Source organism: Acanthochromis polyacanthus, chromosome 5 (assembly GCF_021347895.1).
Source record: "Acanthochromis polyacanthus isolate Apoly-LR-REF ecotype Palm Island chromosome 5, KAUST_Apoly_ChrSc, whole genome shotgun sequence".
Classification (NCBI taxonomy): domain Eukaryota; kingdom Metazoa; phylum Chordata; class Actinopteri; family Pomacentridae; genus Acanthochromis; species Acanthochromis polyacanthus.
Window position 1 is genome coordinate 32,895,112 of NC_067117.1, and position 27,071 is coordinate 32,922,182.

The 27,071-nt window shown below is 38.7% G+C and overlaps 2 protein-coding genes across 2 annotated transcripts in view; one reads left to right on the plus strand and one right to left on the minus strand.

Annotated features, from left to right (window-relative positions):
• Positions 1-26,998, plus strand: part of atrip (ATR interacting protein) — a 52,836-nt gene extending 25,838 nt beyond the window's left edge. Inside the window, exons 19-20 of the transcript XR_007941894.1 lie at positions 21,821-21,963; positions 25,499-26,998. The gene's annotated coding sequence lies outside the window, so the exon portion shown is untranslated. The remainder of the gene's footprint in view (positions 1-21,820; positions 21,964-25,498) is intronic.
• trib3 (tribbles pseudokinase 3) lies at positions 728-13,497 on the minus strand. Its single transcript, XM_022213075.2, has 4 exons — positions 12,896-13,497; positions 5,188-5,466; positions 4,662-4,954; positions 728-3,384 (listed from the first exon to the last, which is right to left on the minus strand). Exons 2-4 carry the CDS (start codon positions 5,464-5,466, stop codon positions 2,901-2,903), a joined length of 1,056 nt encoding a protein of 351 aa, XP_022068767.2. The 5' UTR covers positions 12,896-13,497; the 3' UTR covers positions 728-2,900.
• Positions 26,999-27,071: the final 73 nt, after the last annotated feature.

Consider the following 27,071-nt stretch of genomic DNA (forward strand, 5'->3'; position numbering starts at 1 on the left):
TTGCTAGAGGTACAGACCCGTACTTTCCATTTGCCAATCAGATACGCGAGATCTGGTCACGTGACTCCCGGTAGACGCTGGAGGTACGGACCCGTAGCATCGGTACTACAGGTACGGACCCTAAACCTGACCCTAACACTAACCCTAACCTTAACCTTTGCTTACCTTTCAACAGTTTGCAGTGGTTAGCAGCTTCTTGACTCGCGTACGGGTCCGTATCTGTCTGGCAAATGGAAAGTGCCGTATCCGTAGCCCACAGGCTAATTTAGAAAATGCTCTTTAAAGTGTAAAAGTGAACACAGCGTAGGAATAAAAACCAGTTTGGAACCAGAACAGTTCTGAATACTAGAAAGAATCCTATTGGCTGGTTCCAGGTCTGCTGGGAGGTGATTGGTCGGTCATCGAGGACATAATTATAGTCCGGTTATCTCAAGATCATCACTTAATTATTTCTTAATATGAGTCAACAAACGGTGCTCATCCTTTATCCTCGGATTAAATGACTGTTCCACCAACAGAACAGCATGAGGATAATAAGCTGCTGTTATTTCTGGATGCTGACGGATCCGTCATGCTGCCGTCACATTTTTCTTCACTGTGAGGCTCATTTTTCACTGCAATATAAAGTCCTGCCCCTCTACGGAAACAGAATAGACGGAGAGAGAACTAAAGAATGACTTCAGTGCAGAAAGAAACAGTTAAAATGACAGAAATCAGGAAACAAAAGTTGATTTTTGTTGCATATTTATTTTACAAAAATGCAGAAAACCCAGAATAAACATGTTCAACTTTTTTTTTTTTTTGCAAGTGCCCACATGTGTTAACAATACTGGAAAATACTGCAAACTAGAATATCTATGTCCAAACATTTTACTACTTACATTTTACAGTTTTCAAACTTGTCTCCTCTCTGCTTTGTGTAAACACTGCCTGCAGTTCAGCCAAAAACTCCCTGAATTTTTTGTCACGTGACTGTTGGTCTCAGCTGAGTCCTTCATGGCTTCCTGGTTACACCAATAAACTCGGAGTTTTTTGTTTTTTACAGAATCTTTTAGAACAAGCTGTTTATTTTTGGTAGCTTTTTTTAAAATGAGACATTAAGAATAAAGCGATTTTGGGGAAATATCACAGCAAAGCTCAGTAGGAAACTTCAAAATGATTCTCTGATGTAATTCTGGTTATTTTGCAGAGATGAAACGCCTTCAAAAGCTGCTGATGGATTAAGTATCATATAAAAATATCAAGGGACCATTGGTTAATATCAAAATTTAAATAGATTTCCATCAAAACTAGACAAAAATAATTGTGATACTTGTTTTTTATTTTACATTAACTGCTTTTGAGCACCACAAAATCTGAATTTAGAGCAAATTATCACAAAGAAAAAGCTTTTATCCTGAGATAGCTGGTGTGAAATTTACAAGATTATGAGAACTTGCGCTGCGTTCACTGTCTCTGCTCAGTAGGTTTAGTGTCATTTCTCTGGTTCTTTCTGTCTTCCAGAATATATGCGTGTTGCTGGTGGCGTCTTATAATGACGGGAAGAACCAGAAGTGTAAACATGGAGAGAGAAAAAACTATAAAATACACATTTTTAATTAGATGGTGTCTTCAACAACTCATGTCTTCTTCATCACAGCAGAACACACTAAAGTACTTTTATTTGCCCTCAATAGAACAATAAATTGTAGCATAAATCTGTGTAAACGTGCAGCAGAGCAGTAGTCAGATTTCTTTTCTTTGGAAGCTTGTTTTAACTGGAAGAAAGTGATGTCGTTTTTTAGAGTTTTGCGAGCCACGAAAGACTAAGAAATCTACCCGAATGAATCAGATTTCTCTCGTTCCAGTTCCAAGAAATGTGCGTACTGCAGACATTAACTGCTGGGCTTTAAATGGGCACACGTTCCTTTAACCTGATTGGCACAGATTGGGATATTTTTAGCTTCGTGAGTTGTCGAGGTGCACCTGAACGCACCGTCAGTTCTGTTTTTTGTGGAGGAGAAGCAGCAGGTTTGAGACCTTGTTGAGATACAGAAGGATGAAGGCACCTGAGGGTCAAGTAATCCAGGATCAGACTGTCCGTTGTGTTTCTGTGCTTTTCTGTGTCGATATTTGTGGGGACCGACGAGGTTTTTTATTGTGGGGAGTCGCTTTAACCCTCTGAACTCCACATTTCTTCGCTACTGTTCCATTTTTCTTCACTGTTTTACTCATTTTTCACTCCAGTCTAAAGTCCTGCAGCTTTGTGGAAACAGAACAACCAGGAACAGTCAGAAATGTGTGGTGTGCAGTTTGATGCAGAATGCCATAAATCGCATGAAAGGAAAGTTGAATTTCTTTGATAATCAGTTCTACACAGGTGTTTTTGGTCTGTTGGTCACACCTGAGTCAGTGAGGGTTTCATGGTTGCACCAAGGAGCTCCGAATTTAATGTTTTTGACAGAAAGTGGTTAATGCAAACTGTTAGTTCTAAGTTTTAAATGCTCAGGTTTGGTTCAGTTTTCCGATGGAACCAGACGTCACAGAGGACTATCATAAGGATTAAAAAAGCTGGAATTTACTATAGCTAATGTTTTATTCTAAAAGAATAAGAAGCTCAAAATTGAGTGTTTTTTACAGAAACTGATTAATGCAAAGGGTTTGTTAATCTATTTAATACGACATGTAACAGAAATATCACAGATGGTTTAGTTCGAGGACCGTCGGAAAGCTGACAATCTGGTGATTCTTTCCGTTTTTACAGTTTCCAGCTCTGATAAATGATGTCATTTACATTACTTTCAAACCTGTGGTGAAGTTCTGGGGTTCAGAGGGTTAAAGGTCTGGTTCAGGGTTCAAACTTCCCGTTAAAGTCTGAATCCGGTTTTGGTTTCAAGATTCGTTACAGTACATGTGAGTGTTTATTCTCCGCTCCACGTCGGCACCACCTGGTCGTCCTCGTCCTCCTGTTTCTGCTGCAGCGTCGGGTTCGGCTGCATCTTGTGCACGCTGTGATGTGGCGCGCCAGGATTGGCTAACCACGGGTGCATGAGCAGCTCGGACGCCTTCAGTCTCTCACTGGCCGACTTCCTCAACATGCAGCCAATCAGGCACTTGGCCTGTGGCGACAGCCAATCAGGGAGGCTGAAGGCCCCGCGGCGGATCTTGGCGAACAGCGCGGCGGGCTGTGTGTCCTGGAAGGGGTAGCGACCCACCAGCATGGTGTACAGAGACACGCCCAGGCTCCACACGTCCGCCGCCCGGCCCGAGTAAGACCCGCCGCCATTGGTCAGCAGCTCCGGGCCGACGTAGGCGGGGCAACCGTGTCTGTCCGTCAGAGAGTCGTCGTCGTGGTTACCGTGTAGGAGGACGCAGTCGTCGAGGCCAAGCAGAGCGAGACGAGTCCTGAAGAAGGAAACCAGATGTTACTTCCACTGAATATCTTTCATAAGTACTGTGACAGAACTACTACTGTTAGAGTGGTAGTAGTATCAGAGAATGTGAAGAAAACGCCTCCTCTGATAGTACTACTACTGTAGTAGTACTATCAGAGGATGCGTTTTCCTCACATCATTACCCAACACTAAGTTCTGTCAAAATGTTTTGACTGCATTTTGACCATTTCAGACCTGGGAAATTTCTACAATTTTCACCCGAAAACAACACAGTTTTCAGCAGATCCAAATCTGATTGAATGTTTCATCTGTGGACAAATTTTTAATTATTGGTCCTTGAAAATGGAAAAACATTTTTGTGATATTGGTGTTGTGGCCAGAGAAAGTTCCTGTAAATGTGTGTGTGTGTGCGTGTGTGTGTGTGTATATATATATATATATATATATATATATATGTATATATATACACAGAGCAGATATCTCAACTCTTTTGACTTCCATCTTGATACAACTTCACTAGAGAACAAATTTGTGTTAATGACACCTGCCTATAAGGTAGAACTTTGTTTGTTTAATGACATTTTTCACTCCGACATGTAAACGTCTGTAAAGATCATGAAACCGTGTAACAGAACTTTTGCAAAGCCCTGTGTGTGTGTGTGTGTGTGTGTGTATGTATATATATATATATATATATATATATATGGATGTATCCAGACTTCCCGCTAAAAATACAGTCTTGGGTTGATGTTTGACGAACATTTAAGGCTCCGATGTCAGTTTTTGTTTCCTATGGATGAGTCCACGTCACCATTTTGTCAAAATAGCAAAAAACTGGAGCCCTTGTCTTGCCACATTTGTCACAGTACTCAACTTCTACTGATGTTGGAGCCTCAAAAGATGGTGAAATCTCGACCAAAGACTGTTCATTTAGTAGGAAATATGACCGCATCCATAGATACAGGACCTTTCTGAGGCAGCAGTATCTCCCTCACTGAAAAAGAAATTGCAATTTTCAGGGGCCAATAGGTGATAATTTGGTCTCTTGGGTCTCTCAATGATAGACTTCTTGTCTGTATAACATCAGGTTTTGACCACAGACTATTTTTTGTAACTGGTGCGTTCTATGTTAATTTGCCATTCATTTGTAGTACTTCTGTACCCGTATTTGTATCTACTCTAAGCTGGACGTCGCTTTGGATAAAAGCGTCTGCTAAACGTACTTGCAGAAGTGTAGCTGCTGTACGTGTTGGTGCAGTACATCCTAGTACACAGCAGGTATCTCACCTGTATCTGTCGGTGAAGACGAACCTGCGGAGCTTCAGGTCTCTGAGGACGACACCGTGGCGATGGCAGTGCGTCACGGCGTTCAGCATCTGAGCGAACAGAAGCCCCGCCTCCTCCTCGCCCAGGCGCTTCCTGCTGCGCACGTACGCGTGCATGTCGCCGTGGTGACCGGGCAGGAAGATGTACACGCTGTCCTGGCCAACCACCACGTCCAGCAGGCCGCACACGTTGTCATGGTGACCGACCCGGTCGTAGGCCGCCAAGCGTTCCTGGTAACCGCGCAGAGGGAGCACCTGTAACCACAGCAACCAGGAGGAAATGTCAGGGTAACATAGCAACAGTTGCTACACTGAGACACTGTATTGTTTATGTGTACATGTTGTGATATAATGAATACTTTAGCATTTAGTATTAATAGTACTTTTAACACTACCCGTAGTACTGTTTGAAACATTAGCAGTGACTTCAGTAGTATTTTTGAAGTACTTTTTGTAAAATCAGTGAGATAGTTGGTGGTATGAATTACCTGGCACGTGTACTGCTGCTGTGTGTGCACGTGCACAGCCCTGTAGGTCTCCTCCCTCTCACAGCGTTCATACAGCAGGTACGGTCCCACCCTGGATGGTGATTGGCTCTGGCTGGTCTTGGGAGCGGGGCTTGTTTGCCTGAGGCATGGTGATAGGCCGACAGAGGGAAGAGGTGGAGCCAAGCGAATTCGTTTACATTTCAGAAGATTGTCTTGGGGTTCGTCCAATAACCGCTTCAGACACAGCTGAGACCTGGTTGTGGCCACGCCCATGCTCATCTGTGATTGGAGGAGAAGAGTGACATCACCAGGGTAAACACTTAAACAAAAATGTCATTTAGATTTTATATTTTTCTTATTGTGGAACCGCTGCAGGAGGGGTTTGGCCCTCTGAATTCCAAAAACGAAGGGAACGTTAGCCTTCTACAGAAATTCAGCTAAATGTCCCCATTTATCAGCTATAAGAAATGTTGGGTTTTTAACTGTCTAATGATTCTTAATCTAAACATCTCTGTTTGGAATCTTAACCAAATGTCTCAGTTAAAATTCTGTCAAAAACGAACAACTCTCTCTAACCTGATTCTCTACAAAACAAAAAATTCTGCTCCATGAGGCCAACCATGAAGTCATCACTGACTCAGCTGTGACCAGCAGTTATGTAGGAGAAAGTCAGAGAAATTTCAGCTGAACTGCAGGCAGAGTTTACACAGAGCAGACAGTGTAAGTGGCCAGCTGGGCCGAGCGGCTATTTGTATTGTGGTTTTTTTTTGTGTGTGTTATTCATGTTCCGTGGTAGCCCAGCCCATTGAAGAAAGGGTATAAATAGTGACGTCACACACCATTCATGTCATGCCATTCATGTCGTTGTGCAACTGTGCTGCGGTCGGAAGCAGGAATTAAGTAAGTAAACCAACTAAATGAAAGTAATCGAACTGAGCTGAGTAGGAATTGACTTATTTTTTGGTTGCTTTGTGTAAAGGTTGTTATGGAATGTAATTTGTCCACGATCAACCGTAAGCCAGTCATTCAGCACCAGGCCGTAATCAAGTGTGCACCCTTGGTAGGCGAAGAGAGGGGGGCTATTTGTATATTTTTTCTTTTTTTTGCAATTGTCTGGAATTGTAATAATTGTGAATTTTAATATTGTTACTTGATGAAATGTCAAAGGTAAATGAAAATTCTGTTTGCGTTTTTAGTTTCACGGTTTTCTGGAAATAAATGTGATACCAGTCGAACCTCTGCGCTGTGCTTACTCGAACCAAGGGCTGCAACAGTGAAACTCTACGCTGCATTGGAGTCATCCTTTGGCGAGTGAGACTAAGAGGAGAACCCAACCTACTGTATCAATGAAATAAATGTGTCATGGCTCTAAAATGGTGAACAGAGGAGTGAGTTGTTGGAAGATACAGTCAGCATGGTGAAACATCTTTCTACAGATGATGAACAGAGTAGAGAAAAAGTTGAAAGACTCTAAAAATGTAAATATTTATGTTAAGTGACTCAAATTTGGTCCAAAATGGCATAAATATGTCTAAAATGTATGAAAAATATCCAAAAAGATTACATTTGTCAATTTTGTTTTCAAACTGACGATTTTTATAAAATAACCCAAAGTTTGCTGCAAACAATGGAGAAAAAAATGTCCAAAATGACATAAACTGATCATAACAGTGAAATCAAACCTGCTGAATCAATAAAATTAATGTGTCATGACTCAAAAACAGTGAACAGAGGAGCGAGTTGTTGGAAGATACATACATCAGCATGGTGAAATACCTTTCTACAGCTGATGAGCAGAGTAGAGACGAAAAGTCTAGAGAGGCTGGAAACATGAAAATAGTTAAATATCTATAATATGTGGAGCCTCCTTTGCTTCCAGTGTCGGTAACAACTGTGGGCCTCCAAACTAGACTGAAAAATGTACAAAATAACTCCAAATTGTCACTTTGAACAAATTCCGAGTCATTTTGGACAGTTTCAAGTCGAAGATGATGATTCTTGAGCAAGGGCGTCAGTTTGTTTTTAAAAGTGGGGGGGGGATGGAGACCACAGCACTTTGAGAAAATGTCGAAGAACGGTGGCAAAATGCCACAAGCTGGGCTCGAACTCACAACCTCCGCACCAAAGGCGGAGGCGCAACCTGCTGAGCTGTCAGTGCATGCAGGTGAAGGGGTCTGTGGGCCGCTATAGTACTAATTGTCCCGGGCCGAAATTTTGCCCCTGCACGCCTCTGGTCGGAGCTTCCACTTGGCACGGGCGCAAATTTAGCATCTGCGCATTTTTTTTGACCTCACGAAGGTGTGCTGCATGTCTGTGCAACTCTCGGCCGAGTGCGGATGGTGCGTTCAGGAGCGTCGGAATTTTCTATACTACTGGGTTTACAACGGCTTACATGTGAAGAATTTGAATGTGTTGGAGACAAAATGACCCCTGACAAAAAGTGGGGGGGACACATCCCCACCGTCCCCCCCTAAACTGACGCCTATGTTCTTGAGTCCATCTGGAAAGTTTTTTTATTTACATATTTTGAGTTATTTTTGTTAATTTTATGTAACTTTGGAAATCATTTTTTTGGACAAGACTAGACTGACAAGAAACTAAAATCTACTGGATCACTAAAATAAATGTGTCATGGCTCAGAAACGGTGAACAGAGGAGAAAGTTGTTGGACGATACATTCAACATGGTGAAACATCTTTCTACAGATGATGAGCAGAGAAAATGTCTGTAGAGGCTGTAAATGATAGACTAGTATTAAAACTATGAAATATAAGTAGTAAAATGTATATAGATTTTTAGATGTTTTCACTTGGAAACATGGTGGTTCTAGTTTTTTCCAATTTCTGTAAATTAAATCACTGAAGAAATGAAACTACTTTCTGATTTCTGCCATTCTAACTGTGTCGTTCCGCAGAGAAGACATTTCTGAGTTCTCTCTCCTTCTAGTCATGGTTGTTCTGTTCCCGTACAGGTGCAGGAGTTTATGTTGTAGTAAAAAATTAACCCACAATGAGGAAAAATGGGACAAAAAACACCCAGAAACTCCTCCGAGCGTTTAATGACTCCACTGCAGCGCCCCCTGCTGGTGCCACTGAGCCTCCTCGGTGTTGTTTTACAGTCAGAGGAGTTACGTGAGCATCATTTGTTCACCGTCGCTGCTGCTCACACGTTACACAGCCGATGTGTCTATAGGCTTCATGATGCAACTTCCTGTAAGCTGACGGGCGCCTCGGCTTTCAGATGGTTGCATCAGAGCACAACAGTTTATAGTTTAAACAGGCTTTAAATACAGTCAACAACCGCACACACACTCACACACACATGCTCGCTGTGAGTGTGTGTGAAGTTAGTCAGAGTCTGTGGTCGCCGTGGTGACGCTAGGCTGTGGGCCAACGCCGCTTTCACTCTGCTGAAACACCCTGAGTCACAGTGTCACCGTGGCAACGTCATCCACACACACACACACACTGTGAATCTGTGCGGTGTCCCCATGATCAGCTGTAGTTTCACAATCACACGTGACTGTTGACAAAAACACAAAAGCAGCTGGATTGTGAAAGTCAAACCTGTTGCTGCTGTCATCATTTCTGGAAAAACCAAGTCGGTGCAGCAGCAGTTTCTGTGAGAAGTTCAAGTCTTTGTGATTTCCACAAAGTTGATCGACTACATTATGAGCACAGAAAAAACAGCAGGTAAATCCTACATCTTATTTCTCAACATGTTGGTGACTAACTACCCATCGATTAACTAAGATAAGACACAAATCAACCTTAACCCAGAAGGAAATTCTTTTGCCAGATATTGCAAAAAAAAACTCTCAAATAACCTAGATGACATAACATCAGAAATGCAGCTCAGAAAAGTAGAAAGAAATACACAACTTAAACTTAATTGCTTCCAAAACTGAATGAATTACCTTTAATAGTTTGACCAATAAGTAAGAAGGAAATGAATGTCAGTGAATGTATTGTAGATCATCTGTAGTACCTGGTTGTTCCACCAGGTGGAGCCTCTGACTGTTTAGTACTGTAGAGACCAGAGGAGGTGTCACTAAGGCTGTGTCCGAAATCGCATACTAACATACTACTCATACTAAGTATGACGTCAAAATAAGTATGTAGTGCGTTCACATTAGATAGTATGAAAAGATTGAGTTCGCGAGAAATACCCGGATGTATACTATATCCGGAAAATTTTTAAGTATGCGCGGTGACCACACTAGTCATACTCAACCGTCCCATAATGCTTTGCGAGCTATCCACCGAAATGCAAGCCTCCGCAGGATATGTGGCCGGACCGGGGCGATTTTTATTTTATTTTATGTGGTTAAGTAGTCATCCTAATCCCCCCACAGATTTGAGAAATAGGCCTTTTCTGACCAACGTTTTAAATTTGTCAGACGCCTCACAACGTGCTACTGAATGCTAGCAGCTAGTTGCAGCAGCTTGCTTTGCATACAGAACAAGTAGCAGCTACCTCCAGTAGCCTGCAGCTACAACTGAAACGATTCGCATAATCTGGCTAATAACTGCATAGGAGTGCCGGCTTGAAATTGCCACATTAATCATACGACTGTTTGTTAGCGTAAAATCGACCTGAAGCCGGCATTCAACCGAGATATTTGATAGCCGTACTTCCGATTTTTGTCGTCGGAGGTTTGAAATGCATTATGGGAAACGGAATAGTATACTACAGTGTGAACGGTCGGCATTCTAATCATACTTATAGTACGTAGTATACAGTATATACTCATTGAGAATGTAGTATGTAGTACGTTAGTATGTGATTTCGGACACAGCCAAAGACTACGGGCAGTTTAGGCTGGGAAGCAGAGAGCATTGTGGGGGTTTAGATACCAATGGGCACCATGACAAAGACTTCAGTGATGCCTAATGACCTCCAACTGGAGCTCATACATTCAAAACATGAGTCCAGGAGGACAGTGTTTCTAAACAAGATTAGCTACTAAACTGTACCAGTTGTGCAGGAAATGTTGTCAAAATGTCTGTTGGTGTAATGGATTAAGGTCCACTCTCAAGTTCTGCTCCAGAAGTGAGAAAACAAATTTCAAACTCACAGTGAAGTAAAAGTTACTTTTAAGTTAACATTGAGACAGGTTGACACACTATTTAACTGTGACTTTTGCAACACCAAGAGGTTCTGGGCATTTTTCTTCACTGTGGATTTATTTTTTACTGCAATCTAAAGTCCTGCACCAATATGGAAACAGAACAACCATGAAGTAGAGAAAACTCAGAAATGTCTTCTGTGCAGTTTGACAAAGTAAGAAAGACAGAAATCAATGAAGGAATATTTCTTTGATTTTAAAAAACAAATAAAATGTAGAATCAACATGTCCACAGGTGTTACCAATGCTGGAAAAAATGGATTCTTTATGTAAACACAACCTGCAGTTCAGCTGAAAACTTCATGAATTTTAGTCATATGACTGCCGGTTGCTGCTGAGTCGCTGATGACTTTTCTCTTTCACCAGAAGCCACAGAATTTTTTTGTTTTTCCCAGAATCTGTGTAGAGCAATTCATTTCTTTTCAGTAAAATGTGGAAGTGATTTGGGTATTTTGGGATTTTACAGAATCATGTCACAGATAGAAAGTTGAAAGAATAAAATTCATAAAATTGAAATTGTAATGATTATTTTCCTGTTTTTACAGTTTCTGGTTCTGATAAATGCTTTGTTTGGGTCATTTTATTTATCTGTTTTTAAAAACACAATAACCATTTCAAACCCTACAGCAGGATCGGAGTTCAGAAGGCTAAATGACAAACTGACTATCAAAATAGTTTCACTTTCCATCATCTAAGAAACTCTTTAACAAGAGTTTTTCAGCTACATGATCTTGGTGCTGTTTTTATTTAGTTTGAGCTCTGGAGCCTAAACAAACTGTCACTAATACACGCTAAAACTCAGATTAGTTTGATCTATTTACTCTCAATCCTTTAAAGCCTTTTTATCTGTAATTATTGGCTGATCTAGGGCTGTTTCCTGTTTTACATTCACTCAGGCTGCTGTAATCCTGCATTGAAGTTTAAATCTGTATTTGAAGGCAGTTCATCACATGTGACTCTTGTTCACTTTTTCCAGAGCTTTCTGCTACATGACAGGGTTTTCATCACATCGAATCAGCAGCAGTGCAGACAAAAAGACTGAAGAATCAAGTACGAGGACGCTAAGTTGGATCATTTTGATGTTTTCTGACCTGAACTGTTTGAAACTTTACTATAAAAAGCAGCTGAGGTTCGTTTTCAGGACGTTCTGCTGCTTTAAGCTTCACATTTCAGAGGAAAATGCTGAACTTTTTACTGTATCAGACTGTAATAAAAGACCGTAAATTAGAATTTTCATAAACAAACTACGTAAAGTTTCCTCATGAGGAGGCTGGAAACACTTTACTGATCCTTCAATGGAGAAATTCACTCATTACAGCAGCTGGATAACAATAAAATAAAAAACAAACAGGGAAAAAGTGCAAAAATAGAATAATGATTAAAATTACAAAGACTTCTGCAGGCACAGATTTGGCATGAATGAGGATTGTACACATAACAGTTTTGCTTGAAAAAAATGAAAAACAATTAGTATTTTCTCTTTTTTTAAACATGTATAGACAGAAAATCAATATAACATGTAATATAGCATGTACACAGTGCAGTGAAGTGAGCACATTCAGAGGATAGTTGCATCAGCACTGAGGAAATCTTTGTCATAATAAAACTGAAAGCAAAATCTTATCTCAGGAGCTATTTTAATCCACATTACATGAACGTTTATGGTCAATGTTTCATGTTGGTTTTACTTTAATTGCAGCATAAACGTCAAATATCCGGCAGAAAATGCTTTATTACGGATAATAAAATCACAACTAATGAGATTCTGCTTTTTTTATCATTATTAAAACATTTATTACAACATTTATTATCACTTGTTTTTAAATTACTACTGATAAAATACAAATAATGTTTATTTACTGTCATGTTTGAATTACATTATAAATGTCACATTAGCTGCTGTTAAATAAGAGTTTTATGTATTTGCAGCTTTTAATTTTCACATTTTTAAGGAAAATCTCAAGTTTTCTGTCACTTTTAGTTCTTGTGGTTTGATATTGTATTATTACAGAACAGTTCAATTCTGTTTTGAGCTTTTATAATAATATTATTACACATTTATTTTAGGTTTTTGCTCAAATCCATGTTTAATCTACCGTATGATCATGCAACCATTAAAAATATGCAGGTTTTTCATGCATATTATTATAAGAAACTACAGAATGTTATTTTTTTACTGAAAAAATACTACTTTAACACACTTTAGAAGAACTAAAATAACTTTAAATAGCACTTTTATCTGGTTAAATTTCAATATTTTACAGTGAAAAGCTTGCATTTGTATTTAAGTTATTATTTTCATTCATATTTGTTGTTTTTTGTTCAAAGTTATGCATAATCCTCAGTGTAACTCATGAAAACAGCAGAAATCAGCAGTTTTTATATGTGCATTCTAAAAATAAATGATCGATAATTGTTATTTACTGTCACAGTACGACTTTAGCACACTGTAGAAGAACTAAAACGACTTTAAACAGCAGTTTTCCTAATTAAACTTTAATATTTTACAGTTTAATTCTGCATTTGTACATTTATCTTAGTTTCTCCGTGAGTTTTTGCAGCTTTAGTGCAGATTCTTACCTTGACTTTAAACAAAGTGCAGCTCAACTGAAAACCGGCACAAGTTGTTGGGAAAGAACACCAGCAGATGGTTACTCCTACTGGGAGCAGAAGGTTCCTAGTGTTACTGAAAGCATCAGTAGAGGGTTTCCTGGGGTTACTGGGAACATCAGCAGTGGTTTCCTGGTGATACTGGTCGTACTGGGAGCTCTGACGTCTTTGTCTCTTATTGTCTGAGTTGCGCAACGTGTCGTCAGTCAGCTGTTGAGCTTCTTCTTCTTCTTCTTTGGTCCGAATTAAAACTGAGAATAAAACTTAAACTGCGGAGTGAAAAAAGAAAAAGTCCAAATGAAACTTGTTTCTGGTTCTGGTGTGTTTAGATCCGGATCCCGGGGAACAAAAGACCGACACACCGGCTCCCTCCGGTCCGTCTGAGAGGCGCTCTGCTCGGCTGGAAGCGGCTCCGGGGCGTCGGTGCGGGTTCAGCTTCAGTTTCAGGTTCGGGTTCCGGTGTTGGCGCGTCCCGGTGCAGGGCAGGACTCAGAGCCGGACTCGGGTCGGGAGCGTGGACTCGGTGTGAGGACTTGGACCGACCCCGGGTCTGTTTGTTTGGCTGTCTCCGCCCGCCGTGACGTCAGTGGAGGGGCGGTGCTTTGATGTTGCAACTCTGAGCCGATCAGTCGTCAGAAACCACACGTGAGGTCACGTTACCGGGAAATGTAATCAGATTACTCAGTACATCTGGGTCAGAGTAAAGGTTCCCTCTGGACCAGCTGGATGTTTGTCTGCTGCAGCTTTAGTGTGTTTTAATCAAATAATAAATAATGCAAAGTTTTACTGATTTTAATTTACTTTTCTGTCAGTTTTGAGCCTCAGAACTTCATCAGTTCAGCAGATAGACTCATGAAACCTGAGCTCAGTTAAAAACCGTAAACAAACCAATTTTTGACCTACTTTGAGCGTTAATATTATGGGATGTATCCGAGTTTCAACAGGAAAACTGCAGCAGAGTCCCAGAAGCAATCATTGCTATCCTGGATGTGTTTCTGTTTTCTGCTAATTCATTTGAAAAAAAGTGAATTTTGTTTAAGTTTAAACAGCTTTTTTAAAATCTGCAGTAACTTTAGATTATTTAATGAAGCCCTGCAAAGTTATACCTTCAGACTAAGAATATTTTCAGACTAACAGACTCTTAAAGTACACAGAGGTGGATCCAGATTTTCCTTTTTTTAGTTCTTTTTCCATCATTTCTGAGCGTCAGAGCTTCATCAGTTCAGCAGAGATACACATGATGTTTGAGTTCTGTTAAAAACTGCAACCAGATTAATATTTGACCGACTTTGAACATTAATATTATGGGATGTATGACAGTTTGAACAGTAAAACTGCAGCACTGTATGAGTCCTGGAAGCAATCACTGGTACCCTGGATGTGTTTCTGTTTTCTGATAATTCACCAGAGAAAATTTTTAAAAAGTGCCTTCTGGGTAAAACTTCAAGGCTCCTATCAGCATGTGAGATAGGTGATTGGTCAGAACAAGTTAGGGACAATGAAAGGAGCATTTTTGTATCTACATTTAATACCGGGATCATGTTGTAAACAGAATCACTCTGTGGCAAAATCTTTTTCTAATGTAGTCATTTTTAACCCTTCTGAGCAGATTTCGTCTTTGGATTGTGACACCTGGATGGCGTGTCACAATCCAAAGTGTCTATCTGCTGAACTGATCAGAAATGATGGAAAAAGTAATACAAGGTGATAAATCTGGACCCCCCTCTGTGTATTTTAAGGACCTGGTGCTCTGAAAATAGTCGTCATATGAAGGTAAAACTTTTTATACTAAAGATAGAATCCTGCCTATTAGATTATCCTCAAACAAAATGTGTGTAGAAACAATTATCCTTTCATTGTCTCTAATGTGTTCTGACCAACCACCTGTTTCACATGTTGGTAGGAGCTTTGAAAGTTTACCCAGAATGCACTTTTCCCCCTAAACTTGTCCAAAATGTCTCAAAAATTGTGCAAAATGAGTCAAAAAATGTCAAATGCCCCCAAAATTCACCCCAAAAATTTCCTCAGTTACTAATTTTTTCCCCAAAATGACCCAAAAATGTCAGAAATAATCAAAATGTAGGTTAAAAAAAACAAAACAATCTTTTCATTGTCTCTAATTTGTTCCGACCAACCACCTGTCATGCATGCTGATGAGACTTGAAAGTTGCACTTTTCTCCATTAAACTTGTCCAAAATACCCCCAAAACCCACTCAGAATGATCAGAAACATGTCTTAAATTACTCAGTTGCTGCCCAAAATGACAAAAACTTCTCAAAAATGAACCAAAAACGTTAAAAAAAAATCATCAAAACGTAGGCACAAAATGCTTCTTTCATTGTCTCTAACTTGTTCTGACCAATCACCTATCACACATGCTGATGGGAGCCTTGAAAGTTTACCCAGAATGCACTTTTAAAAGTTTTCTCTGTTGAATTATCAGAAAACAGAAACCCATCTCATTTTAGATTGTGACACCCAGAGTGGAATTATTGGAGACGTAACATTTGTGGATGATTTTGTCCTCTTTGGTGTTAAACCCCTTAAAAAGCTCCTCCTGCAGCCTTTATTCCAGTTATTCCAGGATGTTATGTGGAGGAGAAGCAGTCAGTGTTGATAATCTATTTTAAAAATACTGTGACAGCTCGGTGACGTCGGCTGCTGTAAGTCAGATTTAATTTTACACAACAGCAGCTGCTTGTGTCACATATGTGTGTATATATAGTCGGTGGAGTATACATTTATTACTCATAATAGACTACAGTCTGCAACACATGAGATGTATTCAGCATTGCTTTATCAACAGGCTGCCTGTATAATGAAAGAAATTCATTCTTATTCTGAAAATGTGTCCAAAAATAACCTAAAAATGCCCAGATTGATTCAAAATGTGCCTTAAATAGCTTGAAAATCGCCCTGAAATTTGTTCAAAGTGACAATTTTGAGTCATTTGGGACATTTCTGAGTCCAATTTTGAAGCCCACAGGCCTTACCAATAAAAACAGAGGCTCCACATATTATATTTAGCTGTTTACATGTTTACAGCCTTTACAATTTTTTCCTCTCTGCTCATCAGCTGTAGAAAGATGTTTCACCATGCTGAATGTTTCTTCCAACAACCTGCTCCTCTGTTCACTGTATCTGAGCCATGCTGCATACATTTTATTGATCCAGTAGCTTTGATTTTCCTTTATGATCGTTTTGAGACAAATTTTAAGTCCTTTTGAATCATTTTTGAGTCCTTGTGGACTATTATTTGTAATTTTGGAGAAATCTGAGTAAATTTTGAGCAATAATTTGAACCATTTTGAATCCTTTCTGTCATTGTGGACACATTCTGAGTCATTTTGAAAACATATTTGCATGTTTACAGCCCCTACAAACTTTTTCACATTTCACCATACTGAATGTTTCTTCAACAACTTGCTCCTCTGTTTGCTGTTTTAGAGCCATGCTGCATACATTTTAGTGATCCAGTAGGTTTGATTTTCCTCCTGCTCTGTGGAACACTGCCTGCAGTTCAGCCTGAACATTCTCAGAATTTTTGTCTGTTGTCTGTTGATCTTAGCTGAGTCACTGATGGCTTCATAAATGCACCGAGGAGCTTTACATTTTTTATTTTTTGCAAAATCTAGTTGGAACAAATGCTTATTTTTTTGAGAAATTTTAAATGACACATGTAGAATGAAGTGATTTTACGTGTCAATGTATCAGTTGCAGGTCTGATTACTGATATCAGCACATCGTTAGCATCAAGTACGTCAGAAATAACTAGCTGAAGGAAACTTAAAAAGTTCAAATTTACACTATCTGGCTCCTAAATTTTGTCATTTAGCAGATTTGTGGGGGGTTCAGGGGGTTAATTCATGCATATTCGGTTAATATTCATGCTTTTCTTCTAATCAAAGGATCTCATTTGTGTTGTGGCATCAAATGACTGCTTTTAATATCAAGAAGACAACGGAAAGTTTTATGATTGGTCATGAAATCATTGAATATGTGTGTTTATCAAGAGTAAAATATGAGATAACTAAATAACGTCATTGATGCTTATTCACCAGTGAATTTGCTGCAGAGATCAGAGGAAAACGAACCTGACGTGCAGAGTTTTTCCCTTTAAAATGAAAAGTAGCAGCTTGTGGGTACACACTTCAACAGTTCATCTGTTTAAATACAAAAATATGGAGGTTTAATTTGACTTTTGGTGGAGCTTGTCCTCAAACTTTGAAATGTTTGTTGCACAGAATTCACTGATATTCTGAGTGACTGAGCTCCAGCATAGGTTTGGTGTTGTGGACAATTAGAAGGACTTTTACTGAATTCTGCTTGTTGAAATGCAGTTTTTTTTAAGTGTACAGTGGATTTAACATGCCAGCTATTCTTCCAGTCTGTCATTTGCTGAATTGAAATCAATCATTTTTTGCTGAGAGTCACAGACAGTGGATTCACTCCGCTCTAGAGAACTGTGTCGGAAAATCTGGACAGATAAAAGAGGTAATTCACTCTGTTTGAACAGTATTCATGATATTTTTGTGGTTTTGACTTTGTGTTTTTTTTCTCCAGTTAAAAGCTGTCACTCAGTGGAATCCTGTTCTTATGTTTCCTGAGTCGTGTTAATTGGTTGGTTGAGCTGCAGTCACTCCTCCTTCAGGGTGGTTTCTCTGTCCTCAAACATTATGCAAGAGTCTGAAACTTCTGACTCCAGTCATCTCTCTTATTCTGCTGATTCATGAAGTCAATGAAGAGTTTATTTACATTCCAGCCACCATTTCAGTGTTTGAATCATGTTATGAGCTCAGATAAACCAGCGCCCTCTCTATTGTCTGACTGAAGATTATCTCTTTGCATTGACAAAACAAGCAAGTTAAATCTTAAAATGTTTAATTTTTCAGTTATAATTTGTGCCACTGAGCAGTTTCTTGCTCCAAAATGGAAGAAAGAGAGCTGAAGTATGAATCATTTAACATGAAATCAATTAGATGGTCAGCAGATAATTAATCAGCAACTGTTTCTGTTAAGAGCTGACGTAGAAGGAACCTCAATTGGTTCCCAGTTTGTTTTAGTTTCAATATATTGGTTCCCAGTATGCTTCACAGTCTTTTTATTGATCCCCAGTATGTTACTGTTTCATTATATTGGTTCCCAGTATTTTTCAGTTTTATTTTATTGGTTCCCAGTATGTTTGAGAATCCTTATATTGGTTATATATTAGGGGCGGCTGTGGCTCAGGTGGTAGAGGGGGTCGTCCAATGATTGAAGGGTTGGCGGTTCGATTCCCACTCTCACCTAGTCATGTGCTGTTGTGTCCTTGGGCAAGACACTTTACCCGCTTTGCCTCCAGTGCTGCTCTCACACTGGTCTATGAATGTTGGAGGGGCCATAGGCACGGATTGGCAGCCACGCTTCTGTCAGTCTGCCCCAGGGCAGCTGTGGCTACAGATGTAGTTTACCACCACCAGAGTGAGAATGTGTGAGTGAATGAATAATGGATCCATTGTGAAGTGCTTTGAGTGCCCAAAAAAGCGCAATATACATCTAATCCATTATTCCCTGTATGCTTCGGCCTCTTTATTTGTGGTTCCCAGCATGTTTCCGAGTCATGATTATGTATTTCAGCCTCTTTTTACACCTATTTGTACTTTTTTCTGTCTTTTTAACGCTGTTTCTGTTTTATTTTTGCCTCCTTGTGAATCAGTTTAAAACATCCTCCATAAACACAGATTCTTATTGTCAGTATCGCTCTACATTATAATGCTGTATGGGTTCCTGAAACGCCAACAGATCACCTCAGGTTTGTTTGTTCAGTCTGTTGACCTGCAGAGCTGCAGCCACCTGTTGACCTCCAGCCTTAATCTGAGTCGGAGGCTCAGCAGCCGATCACATCTGCTCAGCTTGTTCTCAGTTAACCAGCACGTTTCTTCTTTGTAGTGAGGAAATCAGAGAGCAGACGAGCCTCTGAGACACACTGCCTGTTTGTTTTATTACTGTTCTTCATAATTACATTAGTAAAATACAGAAATATTCACATTTTAAACGGACCAAACTATGAAAAGGTGTTTGTGCTCTGCAGGTTTATAATCTGACACCTTCTAATGGACTCAACCAAAACTGAGGTGGTAGAATTAACATTTCCTCTACAACCAAAGACTTTTTTTTATTTCTTAATGACTGGTAGCATAAAATAACATAAAAATGAAGTTACTCCAACTAGTATTTAGCTGCTATTTGAGGAGAATTTTAACTGTTATGTTTGTAACAGCAGGAATTACAAACTAAAGTGTTTATTTGTCCAGGTTTTAATGATTTTATAACTGAAATGTTTTACAGTGTAGATGAACGTTATTGTTTAGAGTTTTTATGAATGATAATTAAATAAATAAATGATTAATATTTGATAAGCTGCTGATTTAAACCACACAATAAGAGCCCAGCTTTGTTTATTTATTGTTGTTTGTTCTTGTCTTTACCTGCTTTGGCTCCGCCCCCTCCTACAGGTGAATGACCTGAAGTGACCCTGCAGGCTCAATTCACGGTTTATTCATAAAAATTGGTAAAAATGTTTCAGTTCTTTGTGGGTTCTGCTGGTGAGATAAAGATTTATTCTCACCACTTAGATGAACGCAGCGCTGTGAGATAAAACAAATATAATTTATTAATTCTAATAAACCTTTAAGATGCAAACATTGTTTTGGCATAATAATGCTGCATCACTCTAATATTGTTTGTAATTTCACTCAAATTTCTGCATTAAACTATAAAAACACATCCCATAATAAAAACATTGTACAAATCTGGAAGAAAAAATACGTTAAATAATGGTAGAACACCAACATTTGAAACCCATAAAAGCTTAAAATAATGTAAAATATCTGTAAAATAAAGTTATTTTTAGCTGATAGAAGTACAGCAATGAAAGTGTAATTCTCTGGTCACACATGGTAAAAGATTTTTAATGTGGATGTTAATATTTACAAGTTTTTTTATAGTTAATGTATAAATTCATACTTTTTTCTGTGATTTTACTGCATATTATTTCTAATTTAATAATTAAACAGGAAATATTCGTAAAAAATTAAAGTTTGAAAAGGATTTACAAATTTGAATGCTTAGTATACATAATTTGATTTCAAATTACGACAAATATCTGTAAAATACTTACCAATATATATATAAAAAGGTAATAAATCATGTAATTTTACTTCTAAACATTGTAAAAGATCAAGTTATTATTAGTAAAAGTCCAGATTTTTGACGTGGACATTATTTACATTTTTTCTTTAGTTTTTTCAGATTAACATGGAAATAATAAATAATTTGCAGTATTATTTTTCTCAATAATTTGTGCAATTTAAATTTCAGTGTCATTTATTACTTAATTTTAATCCACTACAAGTTCATTTTTAGGTGGAATATTTCATTAAATAGTGTGAAAGTCATTCACTAGTTTAGTATCATTGTCAGTGTGACTTCCTGCTTTTAAATTCTAGACTTATTTTAGTTTATTTACTTTATTGTTAATAATGTGTTTCATACTTAGATCTCATTTATCATCTCATGTAATTTCATTTTTTTGTGCAATATCTGGCAAAAGAGTCATAATAATAAAGTTTTATTTTATCTTGTTTTCTTATTTTGGTGTCATTTTGCAGGAAAATGAGTTGGATTTGACTGATGAGAAGAAATTATTCAGTTTTGTTTTAGACTTTCCATCTTTTTTTGCAAAGAAACTGGACTTCAGGTGTTCGATAACATGCAGTAAAATCGCAGAAAAAAGTAGGAATTTATATATTAACTATAAAGAAGACAAAACACTGTCAATATTAACGTCCATTTTACCATGGGTGACCAGAAGATTACACTTCAATTACTGTGTTTAAATCAGCTAACAAATACCTTGATTTTTAAAATATTTTTTATGTTATCTGAACTGTTTTTTATTGTTTTCAAATGCTAGAGTGTTCCACTGTTATGAAAAATGTGTAAATAAGGTAAGAAATCATGTAAATTTACTTTTAAAGAACTAATGTACTGCAATTTTTTTTTTTAAAGATTTGGGCGGTTTTGTTTGTTTTTGTTTTTATGATTTACATGTAACTAATAAATAAATAATCTGCAATATTTATTTACTCAATAGTTTGTGAAATATAAATTTCAGTGTCATTTATTTTGTCATTTTAATCCACAGAATTCTAACATAATGTGCAATTATTCAGGTTTTAGGTGGAATATTTCAATAAATGGTGTGAAATCAATTTACTAGTTTAGTGTTATTGTTACTTCCTGCTTTTATATTCTGGAATCATTTTAGTTTAATTACTTTATTTTTTTAGTTTAGTGTTTTATTGTACTTATATCTTATTACTTTTCCATTAAAAACTACATTTCTCATGTTGTGTCATTTAATTTCTGTGCGAAGAATAGAATAGAATAGAATAGAGCAGAATAGACATGCAGGTACTCTGGAATTATTTGTGGATTTTCTCGTGTCTGCTTTATATACAAGGAAAAACAAAATAAAACAAATTAAAATAATAAAAAATGTAAGAGCAGCAGCAACAAAAAAGAGAAATACAGCATGCAATATATAAATAAAATAAAATAGACATCCTGGGATGTAAATTGCACATATTTGTGGTGTACGGATGCTATATTGCACATGTTGGTGTGTGATAAAAAATAATTACAACAGTAAAGTTAAATCTCATCTTATCTTCTTATTTTAGTGTCATTTTGCTGGAAAATGAGTGGATCTGACAGGTGGTTTTCTGTTTGACTTTTCATCATATTAGCTCCAGTTTCTTCTTCTTTGAATCCTATTTTTATGCAGAGAAGCTGGATTGTAGGCGTCTTTGTTAGAAAAAGCAGCTCACAGCTGCGTTTCCTCTCATGTGCAGATGGACGTTAAGACGGACTTTAATCCTGCAGGAATCTTCTCCTGCTGCTGCTGCTGCTCATTGAACCAGGTCAGCTTCATTATGCAGACTTCCTGTGTGACCTCTGACCTCTGGATCTGATTGGACGGACTCCAGGGCAGCAGGTAAAGACTGACCTGATTACACACACACATACACACACGCACACGCAGCAGGTTATCTCCACATGGTTAGCGTGTTTTTACGCCACATGATGAAATATTGAAGAAACAGAGGCGGAGGAACACAGAGAGAGTGTGTGTGTGCTAAACTTTACTGTCTCTTTCATAACCGACGTGATGAAATCAGAGGCCAAGTGTCTGACTCAACTGTGGACCGACGCAGGAACACACACACACACACACACACACACACACAACAACAACAACTCACACTGCTGTGTTTCCTCACACACCGTCCTGGTTCTCAGGGTTGTCACCTGTCCAGCACCTGGCCGTCTGCTGCTGCTCTGGTTGTGATGGGAGTGCTGTGCAGCTCTAAATACTGCTGCTGCTCTAAATGCTGCTGCTGCTCGTCCGTCCCGGTGGTCTCTGCTCTCTCAGACTGGCTTCAAGGCATTCAGCCTCAGGGAATCTCTCCCAGTTTAACATCTGGTCCAACAGGGGAGGTTTTAAAAGCTTCGGGGCAGTGAGGCGGCGATAAAACTTCCCCAGACAGATTCTCCTCCTGAACTAGTTCATTTGTTTTTCAATAATTTAATGTCATTTTACTTGAGATAGCATTTAGTAAAAGCACTTACACTGAGTCCAGTAAACAAAACAAAACACGCAAATGCACCACCGTTCAAAAGTTTGGGTCACCCAGACAATTTCATGTTTTCCAAGAAAAAAATCACACTCTCATTCATGTGCTAACTTAATTACACAAGGGTTTTCTAATAATCAGTTAGCCTTTCAACACCATTAGCTAACACAATGTAGCATTAGAACACAGGAGTGATGGTTGCTGGAAATGTTCCTCTGTACCCCTATGGAGATATTCCATTAAAAATCCGCTGTTTCCCCACTTATCAGACAGTATTTAAAGGATGTTCATGGAGCACTGCAAGACTTTTTTAAACGTGCGATTCCATTTGAAATAAAAACAGTTTATTTTGGATGTTTATCACAAGACTGGAGAAAAAGCAAAAATATGAGTGATGAGTGTTTTGTTGGTTGCAAGTAAAAAAAAATCAAAAACTAAGAAATGGCTATTGCAGGATATTCCCACCATATCAGCATACTGGGATATAACACTGGATATTTATAAGATGGAAGAGATGACAGTGTTTGTAAATCAAAAGCAAGGCTGGTTTGTAGCATGTTGGGAAAAATGGGCTGCGTATATAAGAATGAAAAAGCCCAATTTAATTTTTAGACTAAAAGGACAATGTAATGGACACTCCCTAATGTTCATAAAGTTGTTCACACTTTTGTTTATTTTATTTTATTTTCTTCTGAAAAAAGAACAATAATATTGTGCACATGCTGGCACATGTAAATACACTCAACAAAAATATAAATGCAACACTTTTGTTTTTGCTCCCATTTTTTATGAGATGAACTCAAAGAAACTTTTTCCACATACACAATATCACCATTTCTCTCAAATATTGTTCACAAATCTGTCTAAATCTGTGATAGTGAGCACTTCTCCTTTGCTGAGATAATCCATCCCACCTCACAGGTGTGCCATATCAAGATGCTGATTAGACACCATGATTAGTGCACAGGTGTGCCTTAGACTGCCACAATAAAAGGACACTCTGAAAGGTGCAGTTTTATCACACAGCACAATGCCACAGATGTGGCAAGATTTGAGAGAGCGTGCAGTTGGCATGCTGACAGCAGGAATGTCAACCAGAGCTGTTGCTCGTGTATTGAATGTTCATTTCTCTACCATAAGCCGTCTCCAAAGGCGTTTCAGAGAATTTGGCAGTACATCCAACCAGCCTCACAACCACAGACCACGTGTAACCACACCAGCCCAGGACCTCCACATCCAGCATGTTCACCTCCAAGATGGTCTGAGACCAGCCACTCGGACAGCTGCTGAAACAATGGGTTTGCATAACCAAAGAATTTCTGCGCAAACTGTCAGAAACCATCTCAGGGAAGCTCATCTGCATGCTCGTCGTCCTCATCGGGGTCTCGACCCGACTCCAGTTCGTCGTCGTAACAGACTTGAGTGGGCAAATGCTCACATTCGATGGCGTCTGGCATGATTGAGAGGTGTTCTCTTCACGGGTGAATCCCGGTTTACACTGTTCAGGGCAGATGGCAGACAGCGTGTGTGGCATAGTGTGGGTGAGTGGTTTTCTGATGTCAATGTTGTGTATGGAGTGACCCATGGTGGCGGTGGGGTTATGGTATGGGCAGGCGTCTGTTATGGACGAAGAACACAGGTGCATTTTATTGATGGCATTTTGAATGCACAGAGATACCGTGACGAGATCCTGAGGCCCATTGTTGTGCCATACATCCAAGAACATCACCTCATGTTGCAGCAGGATAATGCACGGCCCCATGTTGCAAGGATCTGTACACAATTCTTGGAAGCTGAAAACGTCCCAGTTCTTGCATGCCCAGCATACTCACCGGACATGTCACCCATTGAGCATGTTTGGGATGCTCTGGATCGGCGTATACGACAGCATGTACCAGTTCCCGCCAATATGCAGCAACTTCACACAGCCATTGAAGAGGAGTGGAAAAACAAAAGTGTTGTTTTTATTTTTGTTGAGTGTAGTCCACACAAACACTAACAGTTCTGTTTGGTTGTAAATCAAAAGCTGCACATCAGAGAGATTCGTTCATTTCCCACCACTCAGTGGAAGTAATAAAGACAAGAAGCTGCATTAATGCAAATCCTGCATTTGATTATTTAATCCTCTGAAACACTGCAATATGTAATATTCACTGCAACATAAAGTCCTGCACCTCTACAGAAACAGAACAACCATGAAGGAGAACTCAGAAATGTCTAATGTGCAGTTTGATACAGTCAGAATGAGAGAAATCCAAGACAAGGCAAAAGATTGATTTCCTTTATCATTTTTTTGGACAGAAATTTAAAAAAAAAATCTAATCATATGCAACATTTTTTCCCAGTGTCTGCAGCTGTTACCACCACTGGAGAAAAAACGGTGACTCTACATACTATAAATATTGAACTATTTACATGGTTAATTAGTTTCCATGCTCCGCTGTGTTCTGTGTCAACACTGCCTGCAGTTCAGCTGAAAACTCTGAATTTTTATCCCATCACTGAGGATCACAGCTGACTCTTTCATGGCTTCACGGCTGCAATGACAAGCATTAAATTTCATACTTTTTTTTTTTTTACAGAATCTTACTTCTGACTTATTCAGAGGTGTATTTAAACTACTTTTATAGTGTGTTTTACAGAACTGGAAGACTTCACAGATATCAAATGTTTTTAGAGGAGAGAAAAATGGGTTTTAGTGGATCAGTTTCCCTCAGCTGTGATGTTAGCATGTTAGCGTAGCGGCTAGTTAAACTCAGATGGGGGCAAACGTTACGCCTGCTAACCGATCAAACGCCAAACGCAGTCCTGTAGGGAGCAGCTGTTGAATTACTGTTATTACTTCATCAATTACAGTCGTTCTGGTTCTTTTTCTCGCTTCTCTCTGTTCTGCAGAATGAAAGGCGATGTTCAGCCTCAGTAATCCCCCACCGCACACGCTCAGAGGTCACCAGGGATGATGCAAAACTGAGATAAGAAGACACTTAAATACTGTATGTGTGCGTGCGTGTGTGTGTGTGTGTGTGTGTGTGTGTGTGTGTGTGCACACATCCCTATAAACACACACATGCTGAGGCTGGCCTGGGATTGTCTCTGTGATGAAACCAGCAGTAATGTCTGCTGTTGGCATGACGACTCCATCCTCTGTGACATGTGTGTGTGTGTGTGTGTGTGTGTGTGTGTGTGTGTTTCACAGAGTGTGTGTGACCTTTGACCTCCCATGTGTGTGTCTGCAGTTAAAAAAAGCATGTTGCGAAGGTTCAAATCTCAAAATTTTACGATAATGAAATGAGCAGCAAACTTTCTGTTACTCAATTCACAGCTCAGTACAGTGACTAGATAAAACTTTAGCAGTGTTAGTACAAAATAATAGATTACCGTTAAAGCTGCAATGATTTGTTCATTAATTATGAAGTATTTTGATAGTTTATTAACTGTTTTCACTCATTTTTAACCATCCAGCAAATTAAAAAGGCACATTATCTTTTATAAAATTGCCAAAATTAAGATTACTGCTGACTTTCAACACACTAAATTGCTTTATTCTTCCTTAAAATTGTTTTATACAGTAGTGCACCAAAGCAGAATATCAAACACCTCGTATGTGAAACAGTAAAACTGATTCTGATTCAATAAAACAGGAAGAATTGTTGGGTTTTCAGCTTTCCGGTGGTCCTTGAACGTCTCATGTCCAACATACACCTGCATCAGGGCAACATTTGAGCTTTAAATCCTGATAAATGTTTTCTTTTACCTGATCAGACAAACTGAAATCATGCTTTAATTTAAGATGAAATCATCTTTTATTTTAAATTGAACATTCTTTTTTTAAATGAAAATGATGATTATTTGTATTTATTTTATATATTTAAGATAGGGCTGCACAGTGTCGTAGTGGTTAGCACTTTCGCCTTGCAGCAAGAAGATCTCGCCCTGGGCCTGGGATCTTTCTGCATGGAGTTTGCATGTTCTCCCTGTGAATGTGTGGGTTTTCTCTGGGCACTCCGGCTTCCTCCCACAGTCCAAAAATATGCCGAGGTTAATTGATTACTCTAAATTGTCCGTAGGTGTGAATGTGAGTGTGATTGTTTGTCTGTATATGTAGCCCTGAGACAGACTGGTGACCTGTCCAGGGTGTCTCCTGCCTTCGTCTGAGTCAGCTGGGATAGACTCCAACACCGCCCGCAACCCTAGTGAGGATAAAATGGTGTATAGAGAATGGATGGATATTTAAGATATCATTTATTATTTACAGTTAGAAGCTTTAGTGTTGCTTTACACAAATCATGTAAATTCAGTTTATTTGTCGAAACTTTATAATGCTTTTGTGTACTTCAGAAATACGGATATATAATATATTAAACATGCAACAAAAATGGAAAAAATAGCAGTTTTTATTTACACATGATCAGATCATGTTTTAATTGGAATCTGTTTATTTTTAAAATAAAACATTTCTTCAAAAAAT